The sequence below is a fragment of the Mesoplodon mirus genome (genome assembly GCF_964341445.2).
Source record: "Mesoplodon mirus genome assembly, chromosome: 9".
NCBI lineage: Eukaryota > Metazoa > Chordata > Mammalia > Artiodactyla > Ziphiidae > Mesoplodon > Mesoplodon mirus.
Genome location: NC_138985.1, coordinates 18962182 through 18975294, shown reverse-complemented (window position 1 = coordinate 18975294; position 13113 = coordinate 18962182). Strand labels below are relative to the sequence as shown.

Genomic DNA, 13113 nt, shown 5'->3' with positions numbered 1-13113 from the left:
GAGAGAAAGTATTTATACATTTAACAGAAGGAAAATGCTATGACTTAGGAATAAAAGATGTAATTATAAAAACAAAGAGCCCAGTAAAGCTTTGAAAAGCAAAGCATTATGAAAACATCTACAATTTTTTATCATCTTGCAATGGCCTTGACGTGGTTTAAGTTGAGAGTTTAATATAAAAATAATTTCTCCCTGAAGTTATTCATTACTCCTTTTTACATGTTTTAAATAATTTGGTATTTTTTTCTTGTTTTAATAACGGTCAAGCTAAATCCTCAAGCTAATTAGAAGGTACAGTAATTTGCTCATGAAAAGGGGTCAAGAATCTTTGTAAGTGAATTGATTCCTTTGAAGATCAAATTGACCAAACTTGGACTGCCTCTCTCTTTTCCCATGTTCCACATATTTGTTGACATTTCCTGGAGGGTAGTCGGCACAGGCACGCTGATATTACACTAGATTAACGTCACGTTGCTGACAGATGAATGCCTTTACAATTGTCAATGGACGAGACACAGTAACATATCAGACCTCACTGGTAAATCAGGGAGAAAAGTGGGAAAGTAACCCACCACTGGAGATGTAAAGCACATCGTCCTAGGTTTAAAAATGATTCTTTAGGTTAATCTGTGAGCAAATTGATTGATGAAGTAACGAAACAGTACACTTGGGTAGGCATTGTAGCAACTACATTTAAACCCCTTTTTACTCCTGTTTTGGAAACAGGATGGCAATATTGCACAATAGAAGCAAATTGTGAGCTGAAAAAATATAGTTTTGACTCCCTTATATGTTCAAATCATTATGACAGGTGCCTTGGTGGGAGATAATTTTAATTATTCCTACTATTCCAGAAGCTTGAAATCCGTTTAGGTAGAGAGACTTTAAGTATCAGAAGAGTGAATATTATTGTCTTTAAATAATGACTGTTATTATTAACCCTATCCTCATATAGAGAATCTGAAGCCTCAAGTGAATAAAGAAATATGAAGACAGATAGCTTGTTAGCGGCAGCTCACTGTGGTCACACACTGGTCTTTCTGATTCCAGGGACTGTGAGCTTCAGCTTTGTGCCTCATTAAAATACATACTTATGGGCCTCCCTGGTGGCGCAGTGGTTGAGAGTCCGCCTGCCGATGCAGGGGACACGGGTTCGTGCCCCGGTCTGGGAGGATCCCATATGCCGCGGAGCGGCTGGGCCCGTGAGCCATGGCCGCTGGGCCTGCGCATCCGGAGCCTGTGCTCCGCAACGGGAGAGGCCACAACAGTGAGAGGCCCGCATACCGCAAAAAGAAAAAATAAATAAATAAATAAAATAAAATACATACTTATTGTTAAATGGCTTGGGCAAACAGTTGCTCTAGGAGTTCAGTAAAAACTAGAATATGGCGTGTTCTTTTAAATTCAGGCTATTGCAAGCTCTGAATATGGTGATCATAATGAACTTTCTTCATTTGGCAGAATCTATGGAGCTTTTCAAATGATAGATTATAACAGCCCCCCTAGCTTTTAAAATTACTTATGTAATAGGGATTCTTGTTGGCAAACTTGCTCTAGAAACCTATGCATCTCCCAAGAAGGTAAGTACTTATTAGAAGCTTATTTAAGAAATTTGGTCTACTCCCCAGGACAGTGAACAATGAGGATAGCTTCTGAACTCTGCTGAAAAATTACTGGTAATTATGGAAAATTAAGTACCAGAAGTACCAACATAGTTATTAGCACCACAAATTTGATAGACCTCCTCCTAAAAGAGAGCTATAAATTGCATAATATAATTCTGATAACAAATAAGGCCTGCCATATATCATAGCTGTATCTTATTATAACAAAAGAAAAATATATTATGGGTTAAAAACTGGAGGACCTGACCTCTAGGGACTTTTGACTCTGAGTTACTGTGACTTTAGCAATTTTTGAATACATAAATATATTTTTATATTTATATTTAAATGTATATATTTATGTTTATATGTTTATATTTTAACTATATATTTACATATTATATTTAAATATATATTTATATAAATATATATTTCTGTAGAATATTTGAAGTAAGTACTGTGCTTCTGTAAGTAAACCACCATGAATTATTTCTAGCTCTAAGTGTGTTCAAAGTAGCCATTATTGACATGTCACACCCTGGGGCATGTAGAGCAGACACATTCATGGCTAAAAGCAATGGTACTTATGTTCTTAGTGGTCACCTGGGCTTCTGCTCTTTCTTCCCTCAAAGATAAGGTGCTAATAAGCAGACCCTTAAAATCACTAACCATGCACTTACTGTAGGGTTGGGCATTTTTATATTAAACTGTGATCTGAGGGATTTAAAGGTTTGTAAAGAAGGTGATGTACATGATGATTATCTGTCAACACGTGTGTGTGTGTGTGTGTGTGTATGTATCCTTCCAGGGTTTTCACAGCAATGTTGATGAGGTTAGCATCCAGCGCTCTTATATTTGGTGGAGAAAAGGAGCGATGCAAGGGATGTGGGGGCTGATAGAGGAAATGTGATAGAGTTGAAAGGGAACTGCAGTGAGCTGACTAGAAGCCCAAGGACTCAGACACTGTAGGAGAAGCGATCAAGAGAAATGTACTGAAAAGTTGGAGTCGAGAGCACAGTCTCAAGGAAGCATGAATTTAAAGATCAGGCCTGGAGGGCAGGCTCTCCCTCTGAAAAGACATCACAAGCTACCATCCCATCTTTGAACCAGATCAATGGCAATTTAATGTTAACAGTTAAAAGCGAGGACTCTGCACTCAGACTGCCTGGGTTTGAATCCTGGCCTAGCACCACTTACATGACATTAGGCAAATCAAGCAATAGATCTATGTCCCAGGAAAATGAGGGTAATAGTATCTACCTAGTAGGGTTGTTGTCAAGATTAATTGAGTTAATTTATGTAGAGCCCTTACAACAGTGCCTAGCAGGGGGTCAATTTCAATTCGTAATATGTGTTATAATAGTAATAACCATATATGCATGGTTTATATATATACGTGACACATATATATATGCCTTCTATATACCTCTACCAGTCACATTATTATTATTATTACTACTTTTATTTTTCACAAGCAAAAGACTTCAGAGAATGACACTGAGCACATAGTATGCTTCTCAGTCCAGTTTTGAACTGCTGAGCCCTTCCTTCAAACAACATTAAATACTTAGAACAAGCATTAGAACCAGGTGCTCTGGTTGAATTAATGGTGCCTGAAGCATTCCCTGCTGCCCATCCCTCTGACTCCCATGGAGACCCCTGGGTACCACTATGGAGCACATTTTGAAAACTGCTGATATGGTGGGAAGAATCCAAGGCTCGGCATCAAGACCTGGAATCAGGTTCCATCTGCCATTAACAGGCTGTGTGACCTTCAGCAGGTGTTCCCTGAGCCTCTGTTTCCTGATCCATACACTGTAAAGAGTTAGACTAGTTCAACGGTTTTCAAACTCTTCCACTTCAAACTCCTAAGTGTTCCAGAGAAGTGCACCAGGACCTTTTGGGGAGTGGGTGGTAGGGAGCATGCTGGGTGAGGAGAGGGAATCCAGCAACTTCCAACAGGGCTCCCCTGTTCATATGTAGGAGTTCTGTAATATTTGTTTGAAGAATGAGTACCACTGCTAGAGAAATTTTGACTAGATGATAAAAGTTTCTTCAGTTTCAGTTATTCTCTAGTTCTCAGAAATTCACTCATTGAACCACAGTAGAAGAAGTAAGAGCATGAATGAAATTCTAAATCTGAAGAAACTGAGTAATAGGGGAAGCAGTATGGACTATTCACAAGGTGCTGTGCAGTGACCGATATATATCAGTATCTCTGATATCCAGGGAAAAAGCAAAACCTCTGTGACATGAATTTTATTTGGATACTTTGGGTTTTTTGTGTTCATAGGAGCATACACTGGCACAATGATAATAAGTTTGTGGATCAATGAGTAATATTACTGTAGGAATAGTATATACTTAAAATCTGAAGACAACTAAAATGAACAATTATTTAAACATTGTATGTTGCAGGACTTTTCTTGGTGGTTAGTGATTTCAGAAAATATATCCCTTCCAAAGTAAATGTCAAATTAAAATTATACATTTATGATTGCCGTGTCGCTATCAGAAGTATATGTGAGCTCACAAGCTCTTGACTTGGGCTTCCATGGTGGCGCAGTGGTTGAGAGTCCGCCTGCCGATGCAGGGAACGCGGGTTCGTGCCCCAGTCCGGGAAGATCCCACATGCCGCGGAGCGGCTGGGCCCGTGAGCCATGGACGCTGAGCCTCCGCGTCCAGAGCCTGTGCTCCGCGACAGGAGAGGCCGTGGCAGTGAGAGGCCCACATACCGCAAAAAAAAAAAGCTCTTGTCTTGATTGAGATTTGAATAATGAAATGTATTTAGGTAAATCAAGTTTCCATGTTCTCTCTGGAAATAAAACTTGTAATTGATGAGTCTGTGGGTCATGTTTATGGCTTAGATTGGCCCTAAATTTAGCCCCTCTCATATTCACCTTGCTAAAAGCAATGGAAAACCTATAAACATATGTGAATATATAGGGAGAGTGGTAGCATCTGTTTATCTGTAATTTCAATAATGATTAATATGCAACAACAAGGGCTGATTACCCTTGTAAACTTCACATATAATGTGAGTTGAAGGCTGCCCAGTGATTTTTCTCTTCAATTATATTTCCCTCCCACCATTCAAAACTCTCACTACTGTGTCATTGTGTGTGTATGTGTGTGTGTGTGTGTGTGTGTGTTAAAGTGTAATATTTTCAGTTTCATAGCTGAAATATGTTAGCTTGGAGCAATGTCACCCATTAACACTTCATCATGGCTACTTCCAGAGACTCAAGTCCTGGGGGACTGACCCTTGTAACAATGCAGTGGGGGATAGAAATCAGAAAGGTATGCAGCATGGAGGAGGAGTGTGCATCCACCTGGAGACCAGAGTGGGGATGTGGGCAACCATGAGGTCCTGTTGGGCTGGACAAAGGGCAAGATGTTGACTGAGGGGTGCACATATGGAGGGGAAATGCAGAGGCCAAAAGTTGCCTTTTGTGACCTAGCCCAGTGCCTTGTACATAATCCATCTTCAGTAAGTGATGGCTGAATCAGATTATTTTTGTCCTAGGCTGGTTTTGGCTAGAACTAAACTTGAGGTTTAATGTTAATATATTTTAGTTATTAAAAAGATTTTGTATGGCTTATTTTCTGAAATCAAAATTTTTAAAGAGGCATGATTTCCTGTTTTAAATTCATTTAAATAATACCTTTTGTGCCAGAAAAGAATCTTTTTTAAGGAAAAACACTTCAAATATAAAGCATAAATAATTCTTCCTTTAATAAGACAGTTCCTATTATAACCATTGAATAACACATCTGCTGCAAGGATGTTATTTTTTTCACCAGTCCATGTGCACAGCTCTGATTAGAGGAGGTAAAAGATGCACATCTCCTTCAAGTGGTGAATTAGATCCAGTGGGGAAAAGGTGTATTTTATTATGACAGACTTTGTAATTATGAAAGCTCCAAATAGGCCTCTTTAAAAAAAAACACTTTAAAAATGTAATTCTCCATCTCAAATCTGTTATGGTGTTATGGTGACTATTGATTTCAGAAAAAAGTACATTAAGAGCATCTTCCTCCAGTGCTAATATCATTATTGCACCACAAAACATTTTATATCAAGGTCTCCTGAAGAATAAATTTTAATAAACATCCTTTCCATACTTTTTCTTCTACCCAAGATTTGCTCACATCTGCAGTTTTCAGAATAAGCCCACAAATGTTACAGTATCTTTACAAAGTAAAACCAATCAGAAGATAATTCTCAACCCGGGTGTCTTGGTTTAAGCCTTGACTCTATTGTTCATTTTTATCTCTGTTCAGAGGCACTTTAAAAAAAAAAATCATATCCACATAACATTTAAAAATGGGGTTTTGGGCCTCCCTGGTGGCGCAGTGGTTGAGAGTCCGCCTGCCGATGCAGGGGATACGGGTTCGTGCCCCGGTCTGGGAGGATCCCATATGCCGCGGAGCGGCTGGGCCCGTGAGCCATGGCCACTGGGCCTGCGCATCTGGAGCCTGTGCTCCGCAACGGGAGAGGCCACAACAGTGAGAGGCCCGCATACCGCAAAAAAAAAAAAAAAAAAAAAAAAAAAAAAAAAAAAAAAGGGGTTTTAAAAAAGTTTAAAAATACATTGTTATCACCAAACATATTACAAGATTTGTATTAACCTTTTTCTGTTCATTTCCAGGGCTACAGCAACACACAAAGGCCAGGTTATCTTCAAAGATGCTTTAGCCCAGCAATTGTGTGAACAAGGAGGTAAGAATCATCTTTGACTTCTTCGTATTGGTTGTGTCAAAATTATTCATGGTAGGTCCTATGTACTGAGTAAGCATTTCATGACTATTACTTGATCATGGCACTTTAAAAATGGAATTATTGACCCCTTAATATCTCTAATAATTATTTAGTTACTACTTATTGGTGAAGATCTGTAGAGTTCTGAAGATACTAAGTGTGAGTGAAATAAACCAAGACAAAATTTATATTCTTTTCAGTGTTTTTTTCTAATGAGTTATATTTAGTTGTCCTGGAAATATAAATCTTACTAATTTTAGAATTTTACAGAAACACACCTGCATAATTTACCACTTAAATTTCATGTTAACTTTGTTGAAAATATTTGTTTATAGCTTTTAATATTTGAGTGTGTTATAGATGATCGTGTATGTAGTATCTATATGCTTGTTTCAACTGTGTGCACTATTAATTTCAGATGCAACATAATTTTAGATACGTTAAGTGTACATTAAGTAGTCACATTAAGCTTTGTGACTGCCTCATACATATCCAGAGTCTCACCCATGCCAAAGTCTCATAGATGCACATATGTGAATGTATGCACATGCACACAATGAAAAAATGTCATCCCATTTTCACCATCATCATAGGCATATTATCAATTTTTGTTTACAGAGTTCTATTTTGGGGGAAACTTGTTAACTTAAGAATTACATTATTGAATGTAAAGGAAATTATCTCTCTGCTAAGGAGACTCTAATGGGTTTAAGACAGAAATTAGGAAAATTATGTGGGTTTTTGAAAGCCTTAAGAAAGTACCATTTATTATTTATAGTCATATATATCACCAATATGGCTTTATCTAAGTAATGAGACACTTGATGACCATTACTGGCAAACTTCTGATTGTTTACCTAATAACTCTTGAATCAGAAAACCCCATTCTAATTCTAGTTTCACATATGTTATCAGTGTTCTTAGTTTATTTGAACAGATTTGTATTCTGTGACTTTTGAGAATGCAAAAATGTGATAGCCTTTGTGTAGGCTCAAGAAATCTACCACAATGTAAATCTTTTTCCAGACTATAAAAATGTTCGCATTACTGAAAATATAGAACACCATATAGCAGTGAACGTTAACATCCTGAAAACTGCATAGTGTCAGGAAATGACATGTCTAATTTTACTGACATTTATCATTGCCTAAAAGCTGATTTCTTTTAAGCCTTGAATTTTTGAGTCTCTTCTGTTATAAATGAATTGTTGGGATTGGGTTCATTTGAAATGAAAAGAAAAAACAAAGAAAAATCAGTGGGAAAAAATTCTCAACCAGTGAGGGAAAAAAATGCCTTACATAATAGTAATGTTACACACGACCATGATTTACATGATGGTAGACTGGGATGTTATTAAAAATTCTATTCAGCCCAGGACCAGAGGAAAACATTGAGCTTTTTCAACAGCACCTAACCAATTGAAATTATATCAATCCATCCAAGATAGGGTGGAAAGGATACTAACAAGAATGATTGCTTCCTGCTGTCAGGAATAATAAGGGAAATAATTGGTGCTATAAAACATATATTTATTTTGGCCCTCTCCACTTTTAATTAAAACATTAATTATCTCCTCAAATAAAATAACATAAATTTAACATGTAATAATATCCTATGCATTGGATGAGGAATATCTAATATAAGTATTAAAGAGAGTAAAATGACAGTCTCTATATACCTACTACACGACAATGCCTTTCAGTCACAACATACTTGGTAGGTTTGTTGATTTTAATTAAATTAAGGAATTTAAACAAAACAAATTTTGCTTGTGGAGCTTGAGGATAGCTATTATTACAAGATGATTGCTGGCTAAGCATACTAACTTTTTTTTATTGAAGTATAGTTGATTTACTATGTTGTGTTAATTTCTGCTGTGCAGCAAAGTGATTCAGTTATACATATATATACATTCTTTTTTATATTCTTTTCCATTATGGTTTATCCCAGGATATTGAATACAGTTCCCTGTGCTATACAATAGGACTTCGTTGTTTATCCATCCTATATATAATAGTGTGCATCTAAGCATATTAAAAAAGTAAAAGAATCAGAAAACATACTAACGATGTCTTAGATGGCATGTAATCTTGATCCCCTTCCTTAAAAGACATTCAGTGAAGGATTTTATTCTGCAGACATGTATCCAGCACCTGCAAGCCCCTGTCCTAGTGCACAGTGCTAAATATGGATATAAAAGTAAAAACAGCCATTTCCTGTTCTTGAAGGCTGGGCTGTAAATGGCAGGTCAGTGGATCACAGAGGTAGCTAGATTCGCCTGGGGTGGTTAGGAAAGACATCCTGAGGATCAAGTCCTGAAGGGTCAGACACAGTTTAAGAAAAAATAGGAGAGAAGATTCCATCTCTCTCATCCTTCCCATTGCTACTGACCCGCCTTAGATGAGGACCCATCCCCTCCTTGGGGAATCGCTTACCGGCCTCTTCCCTAGTCTCCCTGCTCCCAGCTCCTCTGTGCTCTATACAGAGCTGCTAAAATGGAAATAGGATTCTGCCATTTCCCTGCTTCCAACCCTTCAATATCTCAATTGGAGGCAATAGTTTATCTCCAGAGTAGAATCCCTACTGCTATCCGAGGAAAGTCCTGTACAACCTGGCTTCAGTTTTCCTCCCTGCCTCACTTCTTGTCGTCCTTTCCTTTCCCCTTAAAATTCCTGGCATGCGTGTCCCTCGATCACCAGTGTTATTGGCACTCTATACCCTCCCTGTCTTCTTTGCCCAGACGACCCGTCTTCATCTTCTCGTCTTCTTCATCTAGCTCAGGCTTTCAGACCCTGCTTTGGTATTACCTCCACCTGATAAACAAAAGTCTCTGATCCCCCTCACAGTCCTCCTCGATCTGGCCTTGGCGACTCTCGTGCATGGTGACATCACTCCGAAGGCACAGTAACAATGCACATGGGAACACTGTCAGCACGACTGCACCCTAAGCGCTCCACAAGCGTGGACTCGTTTAACCTTTACTGCAGGCCCCTGAAGAATGGACTGTTATCGTCTGCACTCGACAGATGAGGAAACAAAGGCACAGTGAGAATAACTTAAGGTCACACAGCTAGAGATTGACCAAGCTGGGACTGGATCCCAGGCAGTTTGGCCAGTAGCCCATGGTATGAGCATTCATATTACATTGCCTTTCAAAGAAATCCCTTCCTTAAGCATGCATTCGTTCACTGGATAACTGTTTATTGTGTGTTATAATAAGAACGTTAACGCACGTGCCTTGTCTGCTGTTCACTCTAAGCTCCTTGAGGGTAGGGACTGTGCTCTTTATCATTGAATCTCTAAAGCCTTCCACGATGTCCAGTGCATAGTGTGCACCCAATAAATGTTATTGAATGAACGTGTAGTTGGAGTACAGTGGTTGATTTCAACGTGTTGGCCTGAGGAAGCTGCTTTCCATCCCACAGGGCTCTCCAGCAGCCTGCTGAGTAGAGAGGCAGGTTGGAGAGACATCAGGATATAGATGCTGAGGAGGCAATGTACTCATCCAGGGAGTTCCCCGGAGAAGGAAGGAAGGGGCCCAGTGTGGAATGCTAGCCATTGCAGGGACGGAAGAGGGAACTCTGGGAGAAGGGGCAAGCTTCAGAAATGGGGGTACTAGGGAGGACATTTCAACATGGGAGAGGCGTTCAAAAGGGACAGAGGCTTCCAAAAGAATGGTGAGGAGAACAAGAAAAATGCTATAGGGTTTTTCAGTTAACAGGTCATTGGCAATTTATATGTGAGGATGGTTTCGCGAGAGGCCAGACTACATGAGCATCTGAGCATGTGAAAGCCTTACAGGTTGGAAAGCTCTTGCCCAGGGTTTGGAGTCAGACAGTCAAGGGAAGACAAACTGTTGTGCGTTGAGAAGTATTTAAAGTTGAGGCTTTGAAAAAATCTAAGATTAAAGGGAAGGAGAGAAAGGGCAGCCCGAGTGGAAGGCAGGTTCAAGGGAAAGATGGGTTCATTCTCTCTCTCTCTCTCTCACACACACACAAAGTATTTATAGACTTTCACTGCCTTGTAGACAAAGACCATCAGGCGCACACCTAGAGTTGAACAGATGGGGTTTTTCCAGAATAGGAAAAGGCACATCATTGGGAACCATGGTGTGGGTCAGTAAGTGGAAATTATAAAAGGAATCATTATGATATTTGGGCCTATATTTTGTGATTTGGGCTCAGGTTTAAGGAGGTGGGGCTTTGCTCTGGGTTGGATGCTATCAGCACATGTGGGTATTCTATGGTTGGGGATCTCAATAAATCTTATCCATAGGGAGGGCAGAGCAGAGAGCCAGGCTAAGGCTGTAATTGATAAAGAAGCAGCAGTCACTTCTATCAGCCAGGAGAGAGGGATGCATGGTATATTGTGAGTTGGACAGTGTTCTGGTTGTGCTTGCATTCAGATGTGATTATAAAGTGGTCCTTTGTCTGTCTTGACCCATCATGATCACAGAGTGGCTTTGTCTGAAGCTGATGTTCTGTGAAACTGTTTCTGTTCACCGGAAGAGCACCAAGGCCCAGCTGTGAGTGCCAGGCCAGCTCCTGGATATCAGGAGCTGCTTTTCCTTTCTTGAGGCCTGAGGGGAGAATGATGCTAAGAGGCAGTCATTTCCTTTTGGATTTAGCCTTTACGAGGACTTTTGAATCATAGAGAAGTAGGTCTGGATACAGGCTTTGTGTGACCATACTCTCCAGAATCCCTAGCACAAGATACAAGCTCAGTAAATGATAAGGGGAGGCATCTTGCTGGGGCAAAATTTTATTCAAGGTCAGCCAGGAGGAAATAAAAAGACCAAGTAGGTCAGTGTGGTGAGATTATGGATATTTAATTTTTTCTTTGAACTTATCTGTATTTTCTCATTTTTTTACAGTGAGCTTATATTATTTGGGTTATAATATATGTTTCCCCAAAACACAACAAATATAAGGTTATACTTATGAAGAAGGAGGGACAACTCTGCTAAAGCAGGTGGAATAAATCACTTCTAAGAACTGAAGGAAAATTCTGAATTACAACTCCCATGTCTCCTCCTGTGTGAGGTCTTGCCTGGCTCCCTTAACGTAATTGGTCTATGTTGTCATAATTATTTGTTTAAATACTCATGCCCACCCCATCACCCCGACTTGAGGCTTCTTGAGCCCAGCAACCATGACTTAATTTTTTGTTTTTCTTAACATCTAACAATGCTTGGCATAAAACAGACACTCTCTAGATATTTGCTGAATATCACCTTAAACATTATACATTTGAAAAATCTCTGTCTTTCCTGAAAAAAATCTTCTTTAACCCTGAACTTTTGCTGCGGAACACCATGAGACAGTGTGGCTGTCACCAAAGCAGTGTTCTCTACACTGACCTCAGGTTGAAAAATGATGAATCGTTGCGTTAAGAAATCTGAAAACTATTCCCAGATTTCCATCTAAACACTAATGAGTCCCCTGAATGCTCTTGGGACATAAATCAAGTTTGGGGATTTTATGTCTTCACCTTGAATCCTGAGGTCTTAAGTAATTATAAACACATATCCAGCTGAATTCTGCTGACAACGTAGTACAGACGAGGAAGCAGAGTTTTCTCATCTCCAGTCTGGTGTGGGGTAGGCAGGTGCCAGGTTGTATACTCCCAATTGTTTTGAAAGCGGAAGATGCTTAGGTTCATTCACCAGCAGTAGAGAATAAAGAAGTGAATTCATTTAACATTCAGTACTCAACAAAGGATTATTGAATGCCTGCCGTGGGCCAGGCTAAGCTAGATCTTGGGATATGGTAGTGAACAGAGCAAAGATCCCTGCTTTACTGGAGCTTACATTGTAGTGGAGAAGATAGACAATTAATATGAGATATAATAAATGAGTAAATGTGATACCATGTTAGAAGGTGGCAAGTGCTGTAGGGAAAAAAAAAGACCTCAAAATAGGACAGGGTAAAATTACACAGTTGAGTAGAGGGGGGGAAAGGCAGTTTGCAATTTTAAATAGGGTGGCAGGTAAGTCAGGCAGGCCTCAGTGGGAAGTAACATAGCAAAGACCAAGAAGGTATCTGTGGGATTGTCCAAAATGTCATTAGGTGATTTTAAAGACAGATGTGATAGTGGGTTTTTTTGTTTTTGTTTTTGTTTTTTTTAACATCTTTATTGGAGTATAATTGCTTTACAATGGTGTGTTAGTTTCTGCTTTATAACAAAGTGAATCAGTTATACTTATACGTATGTCCCCATATTTCTTCCCTCTTGCATCTCCCTCCCTCCCACCCTCCCTATCCCACCCCTCTAGGTGGTCACAAAGCACCAAGCTGATCTCCCTGTGCTATGCAGCTGCTTCCCACTAGCTATCTGTTTTACATCTGGTAGTGTATATATGTCCATGTCACTCTCTCACTTAGTCCCAGCTTACCCTTCCCCCTCCCCATGTCCTCAAGTCCATTCTCTAGTAGGTCTGCATCTTTATTCCCATCTTGCCCCTAGGTTCTTCATGACCTTTTTTTTTTTTTTTTTGTGGTAGTGTTTTGTGAACTACTGTTAGAGGTGATCAAAGCAAAGGACTGAGGCAATTTCAGAATTGACTGAAAACCTGAAAGGAACTAAAAGAAGTCAGTCTTTTGCAAGAATTATTATTGTCAAATAGTCTAGAAAGAGCTGCAGACCTAATCCATATTCCTTAGAATCATGTAAACAGAGTTTCTGCTGAAAATGTTAATGAATGTGGTATGTATAGACTGAGGATGAGGAATAATATTTGAATGTTTG

General features: G+C 39.3%; 1 protein-coding gene across 1 annotated transcript in view; it reads left to right on the top strand.

The window, feature by feature from the left end:
• RELN (reelin) overlaps nt 1-13113 on the top strand; it is a 525441-nt gene that overhangs the window by 215105 nt on the left and 297223 nt on the right. The window contains exon 4 of the mRNA XM_082631643.1: nt 6257-6327. Within this exon, the coding sequence (XP_082487769.1) occupies nt 6257-6327 (71 nt within the window). The remainder of the gene's footprint in view (nt 1-6256; nt 6328-13113) is intronic.